General features: G+C 42.4%; 2 protein-coding genes across 2 annotated transcripts in view; one reads left to right on the top strand and one right to left on the bottom strand.

Annotated features, from left to right (window-relative positions):
- Positions 1 to 12897, bottom strand: part of FBXL13 (F-box and leucine rich repeat protein 13) — a 209662-nt gene extending 196765 nt beyond the window's left edge. Inside the window, exon 1 of the mRNA XM_026504143.4 lies at positions 12804 to 12897. Coding sequence (XP_026359928.4) covers positions 12804 to 12878 — 75 coding nt within the window. The 5' untranslated portion in view covers positions 12879 to 12897. The remainder of the gene's footprint in view (positions 1 to 12803) is intronic.
- Positions 12898 to 13064: 167 nt separating this feature from the next.
- The window catches only part of ARMC10 (armadillo repeat containing 10), a 30976-nt gene continuing 18697 nt past the window's right edge, over positions 13065 to 25343 (top strand). Inside the window, exon 1 of the mRNA XM_026504126.4 lies at positions 13065 to 13525. Within this exon, the coding sequence (XP_026359911.1) occupies positions 13387 to 13525 (139 nt within the window). The 5' untranslated portion in view covers positions 13065 to 13386. The remainder of the gene's footprint in view (positions 13526 to 25343) is intronic.

Raw genomic sequence — 25343 nt, 5'->3', positions numbered from 1 at the left:
AGAATACTGAGTTTCTCTACTCCCCACTCCTCACCACATCCTTCATTCTATTCCGGGTATCCTGAAGACATTTGCCTCAGAATCACCTGGGGGGTGAACAGGTCTCTGAAGATGGGGCCCAGGGAGCTGCATTTTTATAAGCTCCCCAGCTGATTCCTATACACACTACGGTCTGAGAACTAGGGCCTAAACAGAGCTCAGCGTTAAGGTGATTTTTTCAAAGAAAGTTGGGATCTGATTAGTGAATATGAGAAATTACTTATTTCTTTATATTTCTAAGCTCCACAGATTAGAAAACTACTTTTCCTGAAAAGTTATCTTGCAGAAGTCAAACCAAGTTGGAAGGGTAGGTCTCTGGAACGCTAATAAAGGCACACGACGGAACTAGCAGAGTTCAAACGTTCACCTTCTGCGTAAGAAATCTCATTGTTCAGTGTCCCACTGGGCAAAATAAAATAGACTGAGGCTTTATAGATCAATGTGTGAATAGTACATAGCTATGTGCCAATAAGAAAGCATAATTAGTGAATCGATAGCTTTTTTCCTCCCCAATGAAAATAAAAATTACGAAACCATTAGCTTGGCCTTTATAAACAGAGGCAAAATATGCAAACATTCCCACAAAACGAATGTTTGACTCTCAAAAACATCAATTAGGTCTTTATCACTGCTAAGTTTCTTGGTAAAAACTTACATAATCAAGAACAAAAGGAGACCATGATTTAATTATCTAGATTGGCTTCCTCAAGCTTATAGTTTCACAAAACAGTTGTGCAATCCTCCACTTTCTTTCGGCTCTGCCTCTCTAACTCGGTTCCCAGTATTTCTCAAATATTCTGAAAGATGTCTGGGGACTGACGACAAGCATGGGTTTATCCAGGACAATTGTTTCTTTTTTGTTTCTTTTTAAGATTTTTAAAATTGATTGATTGGTTGATTGATTTTAGAGGGAGGGGACAGAGCAAGAGGGACAGAGAGCTTTAAGCAGACTCCGCACTGAGCATGGAGCCCAACATGGGACTCCATCTTCCGACCCTGAGATGAAACCGAGAGCTGGACACTTAACCGGCTGCGCCACCCAGGGGCCCCCAGGATAATTGTTTCTATGCCTTTCTACTACTACCCATCTTTCAAGGAGCAGGATTAATGCAGTGGGTGGAGTCCACCGGGTTTAAATCCTGGATCTGCAATCTTCTAGTGTGGAACCTTGGGCAAGTTACTCCTCTGTTCCCATTTCCTTCCCTATACATGGGATCATAAAGTTATATATATCATAGGGCTACCATGAGAATTAACGAAGTAATGTATGTAAAGCACTTTGAATAGTGTCTAGCATAAAATAAGTAATAATGATAAGAAGCCATCATTATTTTTTAACCATTCCACTGCTAATTATCACCTCCATTAGAGGGAAAGGCTTGAGCAAAGAGAAAAGAAATTCAAAACTATTCCCTTGCGCCATTCAAAGCCAGTGTGATGACAGAGAGATTAACTTTATACCAAGCCTAATGGAAACGATTAGAACAAAAGCATGTGGGGGAAAATGATTAGGAGAGAGAACTTGATAGAACAATAGTTTAAATATAAATAGTAAGATAGTAACTGTCTATGAGAACTATGGGTAGATGCAAAACACTTAAGAGAGCAAGTCTTTTTTTTTTTTAAGATTTTATTTTTAAGTAATTTCTACACCCAACATGGGGCTTGAACTCATGAACCTGAGATCAAGAGACCCATGCTCCACCAACTGAGCCGGCCAGGGGCCCTGAGAGCAAGTCTTATTTAGCTTTTCAGTTATGCATATAAATATAGTAAAATATACTAAGGGCCTACATAGCAATGCAAGAATTAATTGCTTCATGAGTGCAGAGATAAAGTGATGACAAAAGGCTTGTGAGGCCCTCAGCAGTTGGAGAAACTTCCAAGTGGCAAGAAATGGGCAGGAGATTTGCAGGTAGGGTCTCTTTCTTTGCAAGAGCAAAGCCTCAGGGGCGTAGACCAGTTTGGCTGGAGTAAAGGGTTCAGGTGACAGAGAAGCAGACACAGCCAGTCTGTGAAGAAGCCAGAATTCTATACCAAGACCTGGGACTTAGTCCTCCTTTAGCACCCCTGAGGCCATTCATGCTCAAACCCCAGCAAAATCAATCACATGGCCAAAGGTCACAGATGGCCAAACATCAGAGAGTCATGGTCCACTTTGCTTCCCAAGATCCCACTAGGGATGACCTTGACTTTTAGAGGGTATATTCTTGGTTCTGGATTTCACAGATGAGGCAAAGAAGGGCCAGGTGATTCACAGAGCGAGTAGGTTTTTAAACTACAAACTCAGGGCTCCTCCCTTGCCCATACCATGCGCTCACGTGAAATCATCTGCACGTGTATCTTCCTCCAGAACTTGAGGGTTGTTTTTTCATGTTATCTATCTGGAAATATTTTATTTATATGCAAACCCAGAAACATATTCTTCTTTTAAATAAATGGTAGAATAGGGCAGCTGGGTGGCTCAGTCAGTTAAGTGTCTGCCTTTGGCTCAGGTCATGATCCCAGGGTCCTGGGATCGAGTCCCTGCCCCTAGCTCCTTGCTCAGTGGGGAGTCTGCTTTTCCCTCTGCTTCTGCCCCTCCCCTGGCTTGTGCTCTCCCTTGCTCACTCTTTCTCTCAAATAAATAAAATCCTTAAATAAATAAATAAATAGATGGTAGAATAATCAACGTATAGTTTTCACCTCATTTGTTTGTTTTTAGGTAAGATTGCTTTTAAAAATGCAACATCAGAATCACAAAGTTACAGAAACCTCTTTCCTTAGGAATAGGATTAAGTTTCTTTTTTTTTTTTTTTTTAGGATTTTATTTATTTATTTGACAGGGAGAGAGAGAGAGAATGAGCACAAGCAGGGGGAACAGCAGGCAGAGGGAGAAGCAGTCTCCCCACCGAGCAGGGGGCCTGACTCAGGGCTCGATCCAGGACCCTGGGATCATGCCCTGAGCCAAAGGCAGACACTTAACCAACTGAGCCACCCAGGCGCCCCTGGAATAGGTGTGAGTTTCTGTTCAAAGTCCCTTATACCTCCCTAAGCCCCCCAAACAAGCCCCAAGTGACATCTCCCAAATGCTTGCACCCCGACCTGTGGTAGAAATGGAGTTGGCATGCTATTGTGTCATCTGAGGGGACCTCTTCATTTGTTTCTATGGAAGTTAGTAAGTTAAACATTTGAAAATACAAAGATTTCTGTGTCTTCTTGACATTTAAACAGAGGGTGCCAATTTTTTATTTTAGAAACTCTATAACTGAAAGTATAGTGAAGATTATCGAAAAGGGTCGGCTGGCTTCGGCCATCCGGGAGGGACCTCAGGGAGAGGAAGAGGCCCCTCAAAACCAGCACTTGAGGGGTTTTAAGTCAGGCTGGCCTTGCAAGGAGAGTCTCCATGAGCTGTGGGCATGACTATGGATTCTGATACCTGCTGGATTGTGTCGGGACCAGGCAATCGGTGCCCTCCAGCTGCCGAATCCCTAGACAAATGAATTGTTACTGGAGAAAAAATAATCATATACTTTTTGGTTACTTAAGCGTTTCACGAATTTGCCTCTGGAACTGCGTCTATGAAATAGCTGGCAGGGCTAAGGGAACTCAGCAAACATAACCGCCCTCAGGAGAAGCCACAACCTTTTAGCCCCAAGGTCCCGCACAATGAGTCAGTGTACCCAGTTCCTTCTCTCCCACACTGGCGGGCGGTCTTTTGCTCCCATATTCAGGGACTCCTGATACTGGCATCTCTAGCAAAAATTTGCACCTATTAGTTCCTAAAAGAAAATACCCGGGAATAGAGTCTACGTGATGTAGAAATAAATGCAATATTTAAAAAATACAAATTGGAAACATAATCATGAGAGAAACATAACACATAAAAAAACTTATTTCTAAAAATAGAAAACTTTGCATAAAAATCATGATTTGTAACTTAAATACGCCCTCTGCTGGAAGTATCTAGTTTTGCAAACTAAATGTTAAACCGAAACCTGAGCAGACATTTGAAGAGCCCTTTTCCGCTCTCAGACACAATCACTATGCACAGATGTTTAATAATTTGGTAGACACAATACCCATAGTATCTCCCCCACCTCTGGTCCCTATGGGGTAGGCCTTGTTTGTACACAGTGTGTTCGCTACTAACTAGAGGGAATTGAGGGAAAAAATGATCTCTAAATATTATTGACAATGTATGCCTGAAATTCTACCAAATTCTGCCAATAGGGCTTCATCGTGCACTGCTCCTATCTTAATATCTTTTAAAACACAAATGTCTCTTGTAAGAAGGAAGGAGATTTCAACAGTGGCGGGATGAGTATTTCAGAGTTCTCAGAAATATCTCAGTGAGTGAGGAATCAGAAAACAATTCTCAGTTTTCCCACAGTTCCATCTAGGTACCTGCAGGCTCTGAGTGTCGACGCGTAGACATTTTTTTAAAAACCTTTGAATTTCTAAAATATATTTTTCCTGAATTTAAAATAGTATATAGAGAGTTAATTTTTTTATTGCCCATATTTCCAAGTATTTAATCGATTTAGTTCATTTATTTCAAACCTAAAATTAAAGTTTGAAAAAACGCTTGCCTCCAAGGTCTGTAAAAGTAACAAACCAAAAAACAGCCCTTCTATCTCTCAATATTTATATCTCTTGTACAAACAGTACACGTAGATCGCGTGGAAGCCGTATTAGACACTCGTGGTCCATGACAGAAATAGACCAGCTTGCTGCAACATGAGGATATGAACCATGAAGGAAGAGATTATTTTCTGGCAGAAAGAACTATGGTGTTTAATCACAGTGATTTCAAATTCATTTTTTGAAATCAGAAAAAAAATCTTTAAAAAACCCCCAAGCTAATGGGAATCCCAAAATATATCCATCTAAGAGCAGAGCTGTTCTTTGATGTTGCAGGATGGGGAGAAGCAGAGCTCTCTTCATCCCAGTGCCCCTTCTCCAGCCGTAGAGCGCTCCTTATAGGAGTCAGGAGAACCCTGGGATTCTGCCCACATACAACAAGCCAACCTTCAGAAATCCATCAGTATGCAATTAGGCACACACTGGCCTGCCTGCAAACTGAACCAAAGTGAGAGGGTTTTATGAAGGTGCTAGCTGGGACAGAGACTGAGCCATCTGGGAAATGGGGTGTTCAGGAGACCTCAGTTATGTGGCCAGAGGCAAAGGGCTCTCCTCCCAGGGAGACCAGACACAGGCCTGCAACAGGCCAGCTGGCTGTACCTGGGATGAGAAACCAGAGTTTCCGGTAATAAATGCTTTTATGCTCCCTGTGCTTTCTTAATGGTTTATTTGGTAATAGTATAGGAAAACAAAAAAAGAGGGCATATTTTCCGGCATTTAGGGCAACATTTCAGTATTTTCTTTTAATATATGAACATTTTTTTTCTGATTATAAAAATAGTATATGGTCTTTGCAATTTGGAATATTCAGAGAAAATATAAAGAATAAAAATCAACCATCATCCTGCCAACCAGAAATAACCTCTAATAAAAATTTTAATTTCAGTCTTTTCTCAATGCATATATTTTTTACAAATTAAATTTTAAAATTATAGTTTTACAAAACAAAATTAGGATTATATATTGTTATTATATATCTTTCTTTTTGGTATATTTTTTTTTTCTTGGCTAATCATTATGTCGTGAACATTTTTCCACATTTGCCCAAAATTCTTCAAAACCTCATGTATTGGGGTGTCTGGGTGACTCAGTCAGTTAAGCATCTGCCTTTGGCTCAGGTCATGATCTCAGGGTCCTGGGATTGAGCCCCGTGTCAAGCTCTCTGCTCAGAGGGTCTGCTTTTCCCTCTCCCTCTGCCCCCCCCCCATTCGTGCTCTTTCTCTCTTTCTCAAGTAAATAAATAAAATCTTTAAAAAAAAATTTTTTTTTTAAAAACCATGTATTGAGATTGGTTGACAATCTACTGCAAAAAAATAGTACCACAAATGTTTAATAATTTCTAAATGGTTGGCCATTTGGGTTGTTTCTAACTTTTTCCCATAATAAAAAATTATATTATGATATCTTAATTTTCACTACTAATGATGAAATGTACGTATCTTCATCTCTGACTACTTTCTTAGGATAGACTGCAAGAAGAATATAGAATCAGAAGGTGTGTTTTGAAGCTCTTCATACATATCTCAAAATTGCTTTCTAAAAGAGTATTATCAATTTATACTCTCATTAACAGCCAATGTGAGTGTCCATTTTACCTTGCCAGCACAGAGAATTATAAAATTTTCGGTTTTGTTGATCTGATGGGTGGAAAACAGTAATTCATTTCATCTACACTTTGTTTTGTCAGTGGAGTTAAGAGTTTTCTTCCATGGACACAATTATGGAGTAATTGTGTTCCCTCAAAATTCCTGTGTTCAACGTGATAATATTTGGAGATGGGAACTTTGGAGGGTATTCAGGGCTGAATGAGGTCCTGAGACTAGGGTCCTCATGAGGGAGTTAGCACTGTTAAAAAAAAGAGACACCATTAGGGGCGCCTGGGTGGCACAGCAGTTAAGCGTCTGCCTTCGGCTCAGGGCGTGATCCCGGCGTTATGGGATCGAGCCCCACATCAGGCTCCTCCGCTATGAGCCTGCTTCTTCCTCTCCCACTCCCCCTGCTTGTGTTCTCTCTCTCGTTGGCTGTCTCTATCTCTGTCGAATAAATAAATAAAATCTTTAATAAAAAAAAAAAAAAAAGAGACACCAGCTAGCTCGCTCTCCGTCTCTGCCGTGGAAGGACACAATGAGAAGGCAGCCATCTGTAAGCCAAGAGGGGTGCCATTACCAGAACCCAACCATACTGGCACCCTGATCTCAGACTCTCAGCCTCCAGAACTGTGAGAAAACAAATTTCTGTGGTTTAAGTTGCCCAATATAATGGTATTTGTTACGGCAGCCCAAGCAGACTAAGACACTAGCCATCTGTGATTTTGTGTACATTTTATTTGTCCTTTATTAGGACAGGCTTCGTTTTGATAGGATTTTGGGAGGTAGCTATAACAGTATCCAATGAGAGACAACCCCAGAGAATGAGAAATTCAGAAAGAAGCAAGGCCCCTTGTTGAATCTCCACTGTGTGTCCCTGGAAGTCTCCCCTAGAGTCCTTCTCATCTACGGGGTTTTGTTTTGTTTTGTTTTTTGTTTTGTTTTGTTTTGTTTTGTTTTGTTTTGTTGAGAGAGAGAGAGTGAGAGAGCAGTGTCCGCACCAGGGTGGGGGGGAGGGAGGGGCAGAGGAGACAGAGAATCTTAAGCAGGCTGCATGGCCAGTGCAGAGCCCAAGGCAAGGACTGATCTCATGACCTCGAGATCATGACCTGAGCTGGAAACCAAGAGTCAGAAGCTTAACTGACATACCCACCCAGGCGCCCCTCCACTATGGGTTTAAAGAGTTTTGTGGTTTGAAACAACAAACCATGTCAAGAGTTAATCCATTTGGTCTGCTGTAACAGAACACTGTAAACGGGGTGACTTATAAACAACAGAAATTTATTTCTAGAAGCTGGGAAGTCCACAATCAGAGTAAAGGAAGATTCTGTGTCTGGTGAGAGGGGCTTCCTGGTTCACAGACAACTGTCTTTGTTCTCATCGTGCCCTCAGATGATGGACAGGAGAGGGATGTCTCTCGGGCCTCCGTTATAAGGGCACTAATCCCATTCATGAAGGCTTCACCTCATGACTTTATCACCTCCCAAAGGCCTCATCTCCAAGTACCATCACATGGGCAATTAGGCCTCAACATAGGAATTTGGGGAGACACAACATTCAGTTGGTAGAATGCTCTTATCACTTTTTTTCACTTTCACAATAAAATCTATTTTTTAGATTTGAAAATTGACGTCAGCTTCCTTGGGTGCATGTGAGAACAGCTGTCCCATGTGTGACCCGCTGATCGCTGGGAAGGAGGTAACCAAGCTGACTGGCCATTAGACAGCACTTCCACCCTCACTGTGCCACTCAGGCTTTTCCTGAAGTTCTAGAAGCTTTGTGCCCTTGAAAAGAACAAACTTAGAGACACAATGATCATTTCTAGACCTGCACTGTCCAATATAGTAGCTACTAATTACATGTGGCTATTGAGCACGTCAGACATGGCTAGTCCTAATTGAGATGGGCTGTAAGTATAACATACACGCCCAGTTTTGAAGACTTAATATGATTTTATAGTGAGTCCATGTTGAAATGATTATATTCTGGACAGATTTGTTTTATAAAATATATTACTGAAATGAACTTCACCTATTTGTTTTTGCTTCTTTAGTGTTTCGCAGGACACCCAAATACAGCAATGCACAGAATATGCAGGAAAAAAGTTTGGACTAGAGACAGCTTCAGATTCACAGCTCATGTATATAATTATGTATATAATTATAGTGGCTAAAGCCCTTGAGACATTTTCTCCTAGCACATGGTAGATGCCCAGCAAATACTTGCTGATGGAGTGGTCTAATGTCCCCTCCTTAGCTTACCACTCTTGCTGTCCCCCAAGAAAAAAAAGGCTGGCTGGTGTCAAGACCCTAATTTGTTGTTCAAAAAAATAAAAGTTACCTAACTAACTTGAGTTGAACATACAAACCAGCGGTCTTTAAGATGGGTGTACAAACCTCTAGAAGCCCCCAAACCATTTCTCCTCGCAGACCCAGGATAATCACCACGGCTCCCAGGCTACACGCAGACCCAGGATAATCACCACGGCTCCCAGGCTACACGCTTCCCCATGAACACCCATAGATGGTCTATCTCTGTCCCAGAGCTCCGACCAGCAACCCGATGTAAATTGGCTTAGATCACATCTTGCCTTCTTTCGTGATTGCCACCATCCGCCATGGTCACAAACACTGTGGCCAGAGAAACTGAATGCACTGGTTGTGGTAAGCCAATAAGGGTCGACCACCAGAGACAGAAATAGTCAGTTTCCCTGAAGCAGATGATCTATGTGGGGAAGAGGGAGGTTATGGAATAAGAATATAAGAAATATTAGGAAGAAGGAAGAGGGAAGCACATATTGTATGGGCAACTTTTTAACGTCCAGTGTACATCTACTCCTGGGGAACACAGAGAAGGAAGAGGAAAAGAAGGGATACTTATAGAAGGGTTGAAACCCACTTACTGGGGGATACTGCTATTATGATCCACATCTTATTTGTCCACATAATGCTTGGTAATGCAACCTGATCCGATTCCCCTTGTATGAGCAAGCCAGGTGTGGCTATTTGTATGGCCATCACGATATCTCCCATCCCACAGGCTGTTTTCACAATGTGACTTTGATATGCCTTCCACCACAAAGTGGGGTCTACGCTCCCTCCTCTTACATCTCAGTGAGAATAATGCTATGTTGACTTCTGAGCCGAGGACATACATGGTGATATAACTTCTACCTAGTTCTCTCTGGAGACGCTTGCTCTTAAAACGGAGCCACCGCTTGTGTGGAAGAACAAGCAGCTCACGAAGAGGCCCATTTGGAGAAACCAAGCCTCCTGGCTCACAGACCTAGATGACCGCCCCGTCAACACCTAGCGCCAACTTGCCAGGTATGTGAGCAAACCAACTTACAAATGGATCTTTAACCCCTGTTCATCCACCCCAGATGGTACCACATGGAGCAGAGACAAGCTCTCCCTGAAAAAACTTTCAGAATTCAGATTTTTGAACAAAATGATTCCTGTTGTTTTAAGCCACCAATGCAGTTGTATTACATAGCAGTGGATACATAGCAATGGCTAACTGATAGAGCAAGCAAACAGAAAATGACGATACAGCCAGATCAAACCTGTCATTCCATCCATCCCTAGCTCCATACATTATGAGAAAAAACACGCAGGCATTACTATCCTTTAACTTTTTATTATGGAAAACTTCAAACATACAGAAAGTAAACGAATATAATGAACCCCTATGTACCCATCACCCAGTTTCAACAATTATCCCATTCGGGGAGTCTTCAAAGTTGTTCATATTAACAATGATTTTAAAATAACAACATATTAAAGAAAACAGGAAATGATAAACAAAATGGATGAAAACATGCAAAATTTTAATCAGAATGTATAAAAAAGAATTGATATTCTAAAACTGAAAAATATACTACTGGAAATTAGGTATTCATCTGATATATTTAATAGTAGACTGGACACAGCATAAAACAGAATCAATAAACTTGAAGACAATCAGTGAAAAATATCCAAACTAGAGCACAAAGGGAAAAATAAGAAAAAAAAACAGAACAGGAAAAAAAAAAAAAACAAGCAAACAAACAAACGAAAAAACCTAACACATTTATGCTTGGAGTCCCAGAAGGAGAAAAGAGAATTGGGTAGAAGCATTATTTGAAAATGATCAAAAATTTTCTAAAACAGATGAAAAATACCAATCAATAGACTCAGTAATCCGGTAAGTCAAGCAGGGGTGTTTTGTGTTGTTTTTTAAATCAGCCTCTGTGCAAAAGCTTGCAGGGAAGTGATATTCGGGTTTTATTTAGGATAGGTAAGTAGGTAGGGGATTTTCAGAAGAGGTTATATATGCAGGGAATCCGTGATAAAAAAAAAAAAATTATGTATTCCAAAGCTTGAAGATGAGTTTCAGAAGATTGCTAGTCCTGTCCAATGGGGTCGGATGAAGAGCTGAGCAGGCGTATGAGGCACAACGGGATTCATCCTGACAGTCTCCCAGGGGAAGCGGGGAAGCAGGTTAGGGTGGAGTATGGGCCCCAGAAAACCGCTTTCTTGCTCCTGCTGGTAATGTGGTAGCAGAAGGGAGTGAAGGAGAGCCTCTCTTCTCTGGGAGCAAAGCAATACGGTGAGCTGGTGAGCAAAGGGTGCTCGCCCCCAGAGGAGGGAGGGACTAGGGAGCCCTAGCGGCTTCCTAGTGTTATGGAAAGTGGAGAGCAAGGTGAGGAGAGGCTATCACTTCCCTGATGTTCCCTGACCCTCAACTCAAGGCCACTGAGTTGCTGCCTACTCCACAGCCTACCTAGACCAAGTCATCACTCAGAAGAGCTCTATCCTAAATCTGAAATACAAATATTCCACTTTCTGACCCCTACCCTCCTACTTTCCCAGCTCCCTCACTCAATTACTCCCTCTACCCCTCTTTACTCCTTAGGAATCTCCACTTTCTGCCCACGTATCAGTATCATGTCCCGTTCTCACTTCCCACTCAGTCCCTCGGCCCATCCCTCAGACGCTCTAAAAAACTTAGCTTAGCTCCTTGGCCACCGCCCCTCCATACTGTATGTCTGGCAAATGCCTATCCTGGATGAGGTCAGGATATTATTTCTTATTTCTACACCTCCATCTGGTTTACTGACTGCTACTTAAGAAAATCACACAACGGGGAAGGTGAGTACCATGCTCTCTACATATTTTCAAATATAATTGTATAGAAGTAAAACATGAATGAAACTCATCAGAAAAAAATTAAAACAATACAGATGTATCTACGGCAAAAAATTAGGGTTCTCCCCTAAAGCCATCCCTCCAAACATTTGCTGTTGATAGTTTTACATATGTTCTATGTATGCATTATTGTCTTAAATGTAGCTAGATATACGGACACACATACATACACACATAGACATACATATGTACAATCAGAGTAGCTACAGTGTAGTGGACACTTCTGGGGCAATATGCATTTTTTTCTTCTTTTAAAATACGTCTTGGAGAGCTTTTCTTCTCAAAAGGTACATATATACTTTACATACTATCCCAGTCCCTTATTCATATATAAGTTACTTACTATTCTCACTATAATGAATATCCTTGTACAGCTTTCTGGGTACAGTGAAAGTACATCTCTAAAGTGGATCCCTTGAAGTGAAATGTTTGGTCAAAGGGTATAAGTATTCAACATTTTAATAAATTCTTCTAAATTACCATTCAAAAAGGCTCTACCAAATTGCCCTCCCAAATGCATTGGGAGAGTTACTGTCCCAAACTGGGCTCTCATCGCTGCCTGGCTCTACTTCCCTTTCCTTCCCTAGACTTCTCTCCCCCTCAATCTCCACATACCTTATCTCTGCTCAAAACCCCTTCTGCAGCCTCCAACCCCGCCCAAATGTACACATTCTTAGCAAATATCTCAGTAAATATTTGTAGAGAAAATGGAAGTTACCAGAGTACTCTCTTGGCTTCCTACCCCCAACACAACAAAACCTACCCACCACTCTCCTGTCCGCCTTCCTCCTGTTATAATGATGGAGTAGGGAACGGTCTCCTGTTAGGGCAATCCCGGCTGTGGGGTCCTTCCCTTTACAAAGGGGGGGGGGGCTACCTTCCGTCTAGAGGTCTAGCGTCCACCCTCCGCTCAGCTTACCTGAAGTCTATCCTCCACCTTCATCACACAGGCTCGCCATGTGCTAAATCCACTATACCTCCTCTTAAGACACTATTGCCCACTCTCTTCATAAAGCCACACTCTTCTGATTTTGCTCCTGTCTCTAGAGCACTTCTTCCACTCTTCTGTGTGCTCAAGGCCCCTCTTACCCAGACCTTAAATGTGGAGCTTGAGGTTTCTGTCCCCGGGGCCCTGCGCTCTTTCTCCCTGGGACATGTCACCCTTCCCCTCCTTTCAGCCACCATCACGCCCCTCTGTCTTCTCCTCTCTGATCTGTGTCTTCAGCCCAAATCGCCAGTCTGTTCAAGGCTGACTTCATCCTCTCCCTTTCCGCTCCTCATACCCTCCGCTCCCTCTCTGGCCAAACCCTAGCCCCTCCTCTGGGTTCCTCTCCCTTCTAACTCCGACGCCACGTGGCTCCAGTACCTCGCAGACCTGAGGAATGTAGTTCTCCTTGAAGTAATTCCTCAGCCGCGGGTTGGCAGTGCGTAGTGAGGCCATGACCAGAGGCCCCACTGAAACTCCCGCCGGCCGGCCGCGCCCCGCGCCGCAGGCACCGCGCGCAGGCTAGAGGCTAGCGCGTCCCGGCGTTGCCCTGGCAACCGCGGGGCGGGGCGGGCGCGGCGCAAGAAGGCGCGCGCCCCCAAGGCCGGGGACTGCCGGGGGTAGGCGGGCGGAAGGCGGCCCCGGCCCCGGCCCCGGCAGAAGCGAGGCGAAGTCCGCCTCCCGGCGGCGGCATTGGTCCCCTGTGTGTCCCCTCCGGGCGCACAGTCCCTGCGGCTCTTCCCGTAGTCCTGCCCCCCCGCCCCGCCTCGCCTCCGCCAAGCTGCCGGACGCTCCCGGGCCGCAGTGGGCGGTTTCACTATTTTAGCAGGGCCGTTTCCGGGAGGAGGAGCTCAAGCCCATTTCCTTTCTCTTCCGCTGGGCAGCGCTCGGGTGGCGTCGGGATCCGCTTGCTCTGGAGCCTCCCGCGCCTGGTCCAGCGCTGCGCCCCAGCGCCAGCAGCAGCATGGGCGGCGCCCGGGACGTGGGCTGGATGGCCGCGGGCCTGGTCCTCGGCGCCGGCGCCTGCTACTGCATTTACAAGCTGACACGGGGCCAGCGGCAAGACGGCCGCGGGCTTCGGCTGCGTCCCTCGCGCTCCGCAGGTGAGGCTACGGGGTGTGCGGCAGGTGGCCGGGGACGGCGGACCGGGGCTGGGTGTCATCCCTGGGGTGAAGGTCGAAGACAGCAGGCGCTCGTGGCTCTCCCTTGCTCGCAAAGAAGCAGAACCAGGGGAGGGAGGGAGGCTCGTAAGCATGGCCAGGTGGAGAAGCCCAGGTGCAGAGGATGGATCGTCCGCTTGATTGGGTGCGTGTAGGGCTCTGAGCCGCCCCCTGCGTCCACTTAGTTCAAAATCCCGGGATGAAAAGTTGCCCAATTCCTGCCCGAGTGCGGCGTCACAGTGGAGGATTGGTTGGGTTTCTCAAAAGCATGTCGATTGCGCCTCACTTTAAAGCTTGCTCCCGGCCTTTGTGTTACCAGAGGGATTCCCGCTACTGTGGCCTGGGTGTTGCGGGGCCTGGAGCGGTGGAAGAAATTGTGCATGCAGTTGCCCTGGGGGAAGGAACGCCAGAGGAGTAGTTCTGCTTCCTCTCGGCCCAGCCTCAGAGGGGAGGTACCTGGAAGTCACTGTGGTTCATATACAAAGTTGCAGAGAGATCCTGGAGATAATAGACACCGATGTACATATCAATTTGAAACGGTTGTCTGCATGGGGAAGGGGGTACCCTCCTGGCGAAGAAGTGCATGGTTAGGTTGCTGTCCAAAAGTCGATTGATGCATTCAGGATTCTGAGGATTTGCTGGATGTTCTGGAGGGAAATTTCAGGTCATGGACGCTTTTACAGAAGTAATTAAAAATAAAATCTCCTGCCAACCAAGAAACTCCTTTCTACAAGTAGAGAAAAGAACTAAAATTTTATTGTTGAGTAAGCATTAAGCTAGATTACTGTTCCATCCCAGGCAATCAGGTAATGGGATTGAAAAGACAGAATTCTCACCCCGTTATGTACCTAGTCAGATAAAATCTATTTCATATTACCTGCATATTCTCAAGAAAAACAGTAGCTTGTTCTTAAGATAGGGCTTGACAGCATAGTTCATCCTAAATTCACTGGTGGTTGGGGTGGCTTTTTGTGTTAGCTAATTGCCTTTACCCAAAGGCAAAATAAGACTTCTCCGAGTCTTTATGATAAGCAGGTGCTGACAGCATAGAGCCAGGTGCCAAGGCTAAACTCAGAGATCGAGGCTCCATCATTCTCGGTGTTTACATTTCACACAGATGACTCCAAAGCCCCTAAGACTTTCTTGTGTTGTAAACTGGCAAGAGGGTTACTTAACTTTTTAAAAAGACATTCATTTATTTCGAAGAGACAGACAAAGGATTTCCAGTATAGCTGACTCCTGAACAACAGGTTTGAACTGCACAGGTTTACTTACGCAGAGGTTTTTTTTCAGTAAATATATGTACAGCTCTGTAAATGTATTTTCCTTATGATTTTCTTAACATTTTCTCTAGCTTATTTTATTGTAAGAATACAGTATATAGGGGCGCCTGGGTGGCACAGCGGTTAAGCGTCTGCCTTCAGCTCAGGGCGTAATCCCAGCATTCTGGGATCAAGCCCCACGTCCGGCTCCTCCGCTATGAGCCTGCTTCTTCCTCTCCCACTCCCCCGGCTTGTGTTCCCTCTCTCGCTGGCTGTCTCTATCTCTGTCAAATAAATAAATAAAATCTTTAAAAAAAAAAAAGAATACAGCATATAAGACATATAACATACAAAGTGTATGTTAATTGACTTTTCAGTAAGGCTTCCAGTTAATGGCAGGCTATTAGTAGTTAAGTTTGGGGGAGTCCGAAGTTATACATGGATTTTCAACTGCTCTGGGGTTGACACGCCTAATCCCTGCATTGTTCGAGGGTCAACTGTACAAGTTTTCTCAAGAAAATACTCTGAAAAAAACAGTAGGGAGAAGGTCTGTTTCCCTTTTGGCACAAAGAGAAAAGCAATTTTCGGAGCGCCTGGGTGGCACAGCGGTTAAGCGTCTGCCTTCGGCTCAGGGCGTGATCCTGGCGTTGCGGGATCGAGCCCCACATCAGGCTCTTCTGCTATGAGCCTGCTTCTTCCTCTCCCACTCCCCCTGCTTGTGTTCCCTCTCTCGCTGGCTGTCTCTCTCTGTCGAATAAATAAATAAAATCTTTAAAAAAAAAAAAAAAAGAGAAAAGCAATTTTCAAAAAAAGATTTTTATTTACCCTTACTTACAAAGCCGAATTTGTTGTCTTTGTGTGAGAGATTCTGGATTCAGATACCTTCTCACTTACACTGACTCAACCTGGTGAACACTGACAAAATCTTACTTTTAAACTGAATTTTACCAGTTTCCAAAGTCACCATTACCGTAGGTCAGGCAGCTTACAAAATAAGTTGCTCATGGTCCCTTCTTCCTGAAGCTACACACCTTTATCTTTGGAGAACACTTGACAAGTACCCATGTTTTTCAGCAGCATCCTTAGGGTTCAGAAGATGATCTTTTTTGTTTTAACTGAGGTATAATTGACATATAACATTGTATTAGTGATAGGTGTACAATTTCAGGATCTATGTGTACGTATATATTTGATATCAAATATATATAAGGTATACGTATTTGGTTCGATTTGATATATTTGATTCAGGTGTGTGTACATATTGCGGAATGATCACCGCAATAAGTTTAGTTGACATCTCTCACTTCATAGTTACAGATTTTTTGTTGTTGTGATGAGAACTTTTAAAATTTACTCCCAGCAACTTTCAAGTATACAGTAGCAGTATTGCTTGCCAGCTGTAGTCACCAAGCTGTACGTTACTTCCCTAAGACTTATTTAAGTTTGTACCTCTGACCACCTTCATCCATTCTAGACTCCCCCTTCACCTGCCTCTGGCAACCCCAGTCAATCTGTTTGTATTTATGAACTCGATTTTTTCATTTTTCTTTTTTTTAAGATTGGACATATAAGTGAGATTATATAGTATTTGTTTTTCTTTCCTGTCTGACTTGTTTCACTTAGAATAATGCCTTCAGAGTTCACCCAGGTTGTTGCAAATGGCAGGATTTCCTCTTTTTATGGCTGAGTAATATTCCCCTATTTCAGTATTCCTGTATATGGAGACCACATTTTCTTTATGCATTCACCTGTCAGTGGACACTGAGGTGGTTTCTGTGTCTTGCTGTTATAAATAATGTTGCAGTGAACATGGGGGTGCATATGTCTTTTCAAGATAGTGATTTCATTTTCTTCAAATACCCAAACGTGGAGTTGCTAGATCACGTGGTAGTTGTATTTTTGATTTTTTGAGGACCCTCCAAACTGTGTTCCATAGTGGCTGCACCAGTTTACATTGCCACCAACAGTGCACCAGGGTTCCCTTTCTCTACATACTCACCAACACCTGTTATCTCTTATCTTTTTGGGTTTTTTAAAATCTCTTTTTGGGGGCGCCTGGGTGGCACAGCGGTTAAGCGTCTGCCTTCGGCTCAGGGCGTGATCCTGGCGTTATGGGATCAAGCCCCACATCAGGCTCCTCTGCTTGAGCCTGCTTCTTCCTCTCCCACTCCACCTGCTTGTGTTCCCTCTCTTGCTGGCTGTCTCTATCTCTGTCGAATAAATAAATAAAATCTTTAAAAAAAAAATCTTTTTGATACTGGCCATTCTAACAGGTGTGGTTTTGATTTGCATGTTACTGATGATTACAGATGTTGAGCGCTGTTTCATGTATCTGTTGGCCATTTATATGTCTTTGGAAAAAATGGCTATTCAGTTCCTCTGCTTATTTTTCTTAATGATTATTTGGGTTTTTTTCCTGTTGCACTGCATGATTTCTTTATATGTTTTGGATATTAACGGCTTGTCAGATATATGATTAGGGGATATTTTCTCCCATTCCATAGGTTGACTTTTCATTTTATTGATGGTTTCCTTTGCTGTGCAGAAGTTTTTTAATTTGATAGTCCACTTGTTTATTTTCGTTGCTTTTGGTTTTGGTGTCAAATCTAAAAAATCATGCAAAGATCTATGTCAAGGAGCTTACTGCCTATGTGTTCTAGGAGTTTGACGGTTTGAAGTCTTATGTTCAGGACTTCATTATGAGTTGATTTTTGTGTATGATGTAAGATAGTGGTCCAGTTTCATCTTTTTACATGTGGCTGTCCAGTTTTCCCAGCACCATTTACTCAAGAGGCTGTCTTTTCCCCATTGTATTTCTTTGGCTGCTTTGTCATAAATTAATTGACCATAGATGCATACGTTTATTTCTGGGCTGTTCTGTCCCATTGATCTATGTGTCTGTTTTTATGCCAGTACCATACAGTTTTGATTACTGTAGCTTTGTAATGTATTTTGAAATCAGGGAGCACATGCCTTCAGCTTTGTTCTCAAGATTGCTTTGGCCATTTGGGGTCTTTTGTCACTCCATACAAATTTTAGGATTGTTTGCTCTATTTCTGTGAAAATGCCATTGGAATTTTGGTAGAGATTGCATTGGATCTGTAAATTGCTTTGGGTAATATGGACATTTGAATAATATTCTTCTAATCCCTGAGCATGAATAACTTCCCATTTATTTGTGTCTTCAGCTTCTTTCATCAGTGTCTTACAGTTTTCAGTGTACAGGTCTGTAAACCTCCTTGGTTAAAGTCCTAGGTATTTTGTTCTCTTTGATGTAATTGTACATGGAGTTGTTTTCTTAATCTCACCTTCTGATAGTTTGTTATTAGTGTATAGAAATGCAGCTCATTTTCTTATACTGATTTCGTATCCTGCAATTTCGCAGAACTTGTGTATTCACAGCTTTTAGGTGGAATCTTGAGGGATTTCTCTATATAATGTCGTCTGCAAATAGTTTTACTTTTTCCTTTCTGATTTGAATGCCTTTTATCCCTTTTGCTCGCCTGATTGCCCTGGCCAGGACTGCCAGGACTATGTTGAAGAAAAGTGGTGAGAGTGGACAGTCCTGTGCTTGATGTGAGAGGAAAAGCTCAGTCTTTCCCCATTGAGTACGATGTTAGCTGTGGCTTTGTCCTGTATGGCCTCTGTTACGTTGAGGTACATTCGCTCTATACCCTCTTAGTGTTGAGAGTTTTTATCATGAATGGATGTTGGATATTGTCAAATGGTTTTTCTGCCTCTGTTGAGGTGGTATGATCTGTGTCCTTGATTGTGTTACTGCGGCGTATCACACGGATTGATCTGCAGCTGTGGAGTCGTCTTTGCCTCGCAGGGATACGTTCCGCTTGATCATGGTGTGTGATCTTGTTAATGTAGTGTTTGCTAATATTTTGTTGAGGCTTTTTACGTCTGTATTCATGTGGATTTGGGCTTGTAATTTTCTTTCTTGTGGTGCCCTTGTCTGATTTTGGTATCGGTAACACTGGCTTTGTAAAATAGGTTTAGAAGGGTTCCCTCCTCTTCTGTTTTTAGGAAGAGGTTGAGGATTGGTATTCTTTGAAGAATTTGGTAGAATTCATTAGTGAAGCCCTGTGGTCTTGGACTTCCGTTTGTTGGGAGATTGTTGATTACTGATTCAATCTCCTTACTAGTCATTGGTCTGATAAGATTTTTCATTTCTTCAGTTCAGTCTTTGTAGGTTGTATATTTCTAGGAATTTTTCCATTTCTTCTAGATTGTCCAATTTGTTGGCATATAATTGTTCCTAATACTCTCTTATGATCCTTTGTATTTTTGTGGTATCCGTTGTAATGTCTCCTTTTTCATTTCTTATTTCATTAAGTCCACTCTCTTTTCTTGGTAAGTGTAGCTAATGGTTTGCCTGTTTTGTTCATCTTTTCAGTAAACCAGTTTTCAGTTTCATTGATCTTTCTGTTGTCTTCCTACTCTCATTAATTTCTGCTCTGCTCTTTGTTACAATTTCCTTCCAACTTTGGGCTTTGTTCTTTTTCTGGGTCCTTCTTGAGGTGTAAAGTTAGGTTGTTTATTTGAAATCTTTCAAATTTCTTAATATAAGCATTTCTTAATATAAGCATTTAGCACTGTGTACTTCCCTCTTCGAACTGGTTTTTGCTTCATCCCATTCTCTTAACGACTGAGCCACCCAGGCGCCCCTGTTGTAGTTTATTTCTAGTTCACTGCCTTATAGTTGAAAAATACGTATGTTATTTCAGTCTTCTTAAATTTATTAAGACTTATTTTTGTGGCCTACCATATGCCTTATCCTGGAGAATGTTCCATGTGTGTTTAAGAAGAACATCGATTTTGCTTTTGAATAGAATGTTCCATAAATATCTGTTAAGTTCGTCTGGTCTAACATGTCCAATGTTTCTTATCAATTTTCTGTCGGGGTGACCTATCCATTGATGAAAGTGGAGTATTGAAGTTTCCTCCTGTTCTATTGCAGTCTATTTCTCCCTTTAGGTCTGATTATATTTGCTTTATAAGGTGCTCCTGTGTTGGGTCCGTACATATCTACAAATGTTATATGCTCTTATTGGATTGATTCTTTTGTCATTATATAATTATCTTCTTTGTCTCTTATTACAGTCTTTTAAAATCTGTTTTGTCTGATATAAGTATAGTTACCCCAGCTTTTTGATTGTTTTCGTTTGCATGGAATATCTTTTTCCCCCACCTTCAAGTTCAGTCTGTGTGTGTCCATAAAGCTGAGTGGGTTTCTTGGCAGCATATACTTAGTGTGATACTGTGATTTTGAATAAGAAATATATATTTATTCTTCATCCCCATTTCTGGCACAAAGCTCCTAAAACCCTTAGAATTTTCTAAGTGCTGTGAGCTATAACGGTATCTTTTGTTATGTTAATGGTAACTTTTGGAAAGCCCGTAAGGATGGGGTCTTGTTACCAGAGGAGGTGAAAGTGTGATTAGAGGGCAATAAACTTAATAAGTAAAATTTTCTCTGACTTCTGTGAGCTGCTCTAGCAAATTAATTGGACCCAAGGTGGGAGTTGGTGAAATCTCTGATCTATACCCAGTTGATCAGAAGCACCAGTGACAACTTGGACTTGCCCCTGGCATTTGAAGTGGCGGGAATGGGGGGCAGTCTTTGAGGACTGAGCCCATAACCTGGGATCTGATGCAGGTAAATAGTGTCAGAGTTGAGTTGAATTGTAGAACTAGCTGGTGTCCAAGAATTGCTTGGTTTTGTGGAAAAACTCCCATATGTCATAATGGGTGACCACAATCAGAATGTGAATTGGGTCTTGTTTTTTTGTTTGTTTTTATTTTGTTTTGTTTTTTGTTTTTGTCTTTGTTTTTTTGTTTGTTTGTTTTTATCCATTTGGCCACTCTAGGCTTTTTGATTGGAGACTTTAGTCCATTTATATTTAAAATAATTTTCAGTAGGTATGGACTTTTTGCCACTTTGTTAATGGTTATGGCTGTTTTGCAATTCCTTTGTTCCTTTCTTTTCTTGTGGTAGGTTTAGATTCCTATACCTTTAATGTTTCTTTATCTACCATACGTTTTTGCTTTGTGGTTACCATGAGGCTCACATAAAACATAACAGTCTGTTTTAAGTTGATAATAACTAAAGCTTGAGTGCTTTCTAAAGCTCTGCATTCTTACTCCCCCCACACACACATTTTATGTTTCTGATATCACAGCTTACATCTTTTTGTCTTCTGTATCCCTTAAATTACTGATAGTTATTTTTACTCTGACTTTTAGCTTTTTTTTTTAAGATTTTATTTATTTATTTGACAGAGAGAGAGAGAGACAGGCAGCGAGAGAGGGAACATAAGCAGGGGGAGTGGGAGAGGAAGAAGCAGGCTCCCAGTGGAGGAGCCTGATGTGGGGCTCGATCCCAGAGCGCCGGGATCACGCCCTGAGCCGAAGGCAGATGCTTAACCGCTGTGCCACCCAGGCGCCCCATGACTTTTAGCTTTTATACTGAATTTATAAGAAAAATGATTTGCCCACCACCATTACATTATTCTGAATATAACTATTTATCTTTACCAGCAAGATTTATACTTGTATATATTTTCCTGCTACTAATTAGCACCTTTTGTTACAGCGTCAGAATTTCCTTTTAATATTTCTTGTAAGGCGAGGCTATTGGTGTTGAATTCCTTCAGCTCTTGCTTTCTGGAAAATTCTTTCTCTCCCCTTTATTTATGAAGGACAACTTTGCCAGTTAGATTATTCTTGGTTAACAGTCCTTTTTTTCTTTCAGCACTTTGAATATACTGTGACACTCCCTTCTGGCCTGCAAAGTTTTGGCTAAAAAATCTGCTCAAAGTCTTATACGTAATAAGTAATTTTTCTGTTGCTGCTTATAAGATTTTCTCCTTGCATTTAACTTTTGACTTTTTTTTTTTTTTAAGGATTTTATTTGTTTAGGATCGCCTGGATGGCTCAGTCATTTAAGCATCTCCCTTTGGCTCAGGTCATGATCCCAGGGTCTTGGGATCAAGTCCCGCATCAGGCTCCCTGCTCAGCGGAGAGCCTACTTCTTCCTCTCCTGCTCCCTCTTCTTGTGTGCGCATGCTTGTTCTCTCTCTCTCTCTGTCAGATAAATAAATAAAAATCTTTTTTAAAAAAGATTTTTATTTATTTATCTGAGAGAGAGGGGCCCCCTAAGCTATCTTCACTTTTTTTTTTTTCCCTGCTCTGATTGGATGAGTTCTCCTGCTCTATCTTCTAGTTTACTGATCCGTTCTTCTGCTTCATCTAGGCCGTTGTTGAAGCCTCCAGTAGTGTGTTTTCGTTGTTGTTTTCAGTTCAGTTATACTCTTCAACTCTGTGACTTCTGCTTGGCACTTTTATTTTCCGTCCCAGTCTTCAAGGAGTGGTCTCATGCAGGAGATGAGCTTTACTATTCAACTGTGCCTGGCTCTTGGTTGTCTCTCCAAACTTTGTGATTGTCCAAGCAGCCTGTTTTTAATAGCTCACGGTAGTTGAGAGTATGGAAGACCTGTCAGTGTTCCCGAAGGGCAGGATCTCATTCAGTGCTTAGATACAGGCTGATTAGAAGCCAGACCTTCAGGTAGCAGCTTTTAAAGTGTGGAAATACACCTGTCAGTGGAAGACAGAGGTGGGTGTCTGTCTGATCCTTCTGTACTGAGCCCTGGAGTAATAGTTTTGAACCCTTTCTTCGTTTGCTACCATCCCACTGAATCCATGGGCCCTGCTGGCCACTAGATCCGGGTGGGCAGGGGGCATCTCTTGCACAGCAGCCACAAAACCCAGGGAGCCAAACATGTGCACAGGCTCCTTTCTGGGAGATACCAGCAACCTGGAGCGAGGCATGGGGAGAGTGGAAAGGTGGGGCCATCGGCCTCCCCCGTCTCTGGAGAGTATTGCTGTCAGCCCCTTGACGTTTGTTAAAATAGAAATCTGCCCCTCAAACTGCCTTGCAGTTATTAAGATAAGCAAATAAGCCTCTTTGATGGGAAGACTGGTTTCAGTCTATGCCTCTGCCGGCCCCAGGGGGGTAATCCATGCTCCGTATGTGCAAGCCCTGTAAAAGCTCTCTCTCCATTTGCTGTAGTCTGGTGGGTGTAATGGATGCAAGTCTCGCTGGCTTTCAGAGCCAGATGTTTTGGAAGCCCATATCTCAGGTAGAAGTCTTGAAAGTTGGAAGACAGGATGTGGGGTCCAAGGCCTTTGCTTCTCATGGAGACACTGGGAGTTGTGAGTTCCCTTCTGGTTGTGTGTTGCTGTACCAGGGGTGGTGGTTATGGCAAGATTGTGTTTCATCGTCTACTATCAGTTTTAGTGTGGGTTTTTTCTTAGTTTTTCTCATTTCTGGATTTCTTTCAGAGAGAATTATCCTCTAGAGATAGATTCAGTGTGTCTGTGTGAGGACATCAGCTCAGGATCTTCCCATGTCACCATCTTGAACCAGAACTGGGTGATCTTTTTTTTTGTCTTTAACGTTAAGAAATTTATGATTCCTGAGGTGCCTGGGTGGCACAGCCGTTAAGCGTCTGCCTTCAGCTCAGGGCGTGATCCTGGAGTTATGGGATCAAGCCCCACATCGGGCTCCTTTGCTGGGAGCCTGCTTCTTCCTCTCCCACTCCTCCTGCTTGTGTTCCCTCTCTCGCTGGCTGTCTCAATCTCTGTCAAATAAATAAATAAAATCTTTAAAAAAAAAAATTGTAATTCCTATATAGCTAAGACTGAGAGCATTGAAAAGGATGAAAATAGTCCCAAACTGATTCGTTTAACAACCTGATAACAAAACATGATAAGCATAGCATGAAAAAACTGTACATCTGTCTCAATTATGAATGTAATATACTGGTTCTCAATAAAATATTAGCAAATTAAATCCATCAGGGTATTAACGTAGTAATATACCAAGGCCAAATGGACATGCAAAGAAGATTCATATTGGGAAATATATTAATGTAACTTATAGCATTAATAGATTAAAAGTAAAAACACATCGTGACTTCATAATAAAAAGGCATTTGAATATTATTGTTTCTTTTTTTTTTTAAGATTTATTTATTTGAGGGGCGCCTGGGTGGCGCAGTCGTTAAGTGTCTGCCTTCGGCTCAGGGCATGATCCCGGCGTTCTGGGATTGAGCCCCACATCAGGTTCCTCTGCTATGAGCCTGCTTCTTCCTCTCCCACTCCCCCTGCTTGTGTTCCCTCTCTCGCTGGCTGTCTCTATCTCTTCAAATAAATAAAAATAAAATCTTTAAAAAAAATTTATGTATTTGAGAGAAAGAGCAAGCACACACAGGGGGAGAGGGAGAAGCAGACCCCCCTCCCCCCCACTGCTGAGCAGGGAGCCCAATGTGGGGCTCAATCCCAGGACCCTGGGATCATGACCGGAGCCAAAGGTGTATGCTTAACTGACTGAGCCACCCAGGTGCCCCTGAATATTACTATTTCTGATAAAAACTTTTTTCTGATATTTTATACATTACAAAATGATCCCCATAAGTCTAGTTACCATCTGTCTTCATACAAAATTATTACAATATTATTGACTACTTTCCCTATGCTGTACTATACATTCCCATGATTTATTTATTTTATAACTGGAAGTTTGTACCTCTTAATCCCCTTCACCTGTTTCACCTGCCCCCAAACCCCTCCCACCTCTGGTAACCAACAGAGGTGTCTTGTGTCTGTGAGTCTAGTTTCTGTTTTTTGTTTATTTTGTTTTTTAGATTCCACATATAAGTGAAATCATATGGTATTTGTCTTTCTCTGACTCATTTCACTTAGCTTAATACCCTCAAGGTCCAGCCATGTTGTTGCATATGGCAAAATTTCAGTCTTTTTTATGGCTGAATAATACTCCATTGTATATGCATGTACACCACTTCTCATTTACCCGTTCACCTATCAGTGGACACTTGGATTGCTTCCACATCTTGGCTGTTAAAAATAATGGTGCCAGAATGGGATGCATGTGTCTCTGTTCAAACTAATATTTTCATTTTCTTCAGATAAAAACCCAGGAGTGAAATTGCTGGATCATACGGTAGTTTTAATTTTTTGAGGAACCTCCGTACTGTTTTCCACAGTGGCTGCACCAGTTTGCATTCCCACCAACAGTGCGCGAGGGTTCCCTTTTCTCCGCATCCTCACCAGCTCGTTATTATTTGTGGTTTTGACACCTGCCCGTCTGACGTGTGAGGTGGTAGCTCACTGTGGCTTTGACTGGCATTTCCCTGATGGCTGATGAGCGTCTTCCCATGTGCCTATTGCTCATCTGGGTGTGGACTTCAGAAAAATGCCTACTCAAGTATTCTGCCCACTTTTCAATCGGGTTTTTTGTTTTCTGCCACATATATGTGTACAAAATCACACAACTTTAGAGGTGCACCTTTGGAACCAGTTATAATCTTAGATCAACCTTTTTAAATAGATGAAAAAGCCGAGACCCCAAAAGGGGTTGAATGACTTGCCTGCACTTTGTGTTTTCATTTCTCTGGTTTTTGCTTCTAACT

This window comes from Ursus arctos, unplaced genomic scaffold, assembly GCF_023065955.2.
Source record: "Ursus arctos isolate Adak ecotype North America unplaced genomic scaffold, UrsArc2.0 scaffold_3, whole genome shotgun sequence".
In the NCBI taxonomy this organism is placed as follows: Eukaryota; Metazoa; Chordata; class Mammalia; order Carnivora; family Ursidae; genus Ursus; species Ursus arctos.
The sequence above is the reverse complement of the archived record's forward strand: the minus strand, read 5'-3'. Positions and strand labels throughout refer to the sequence as shown.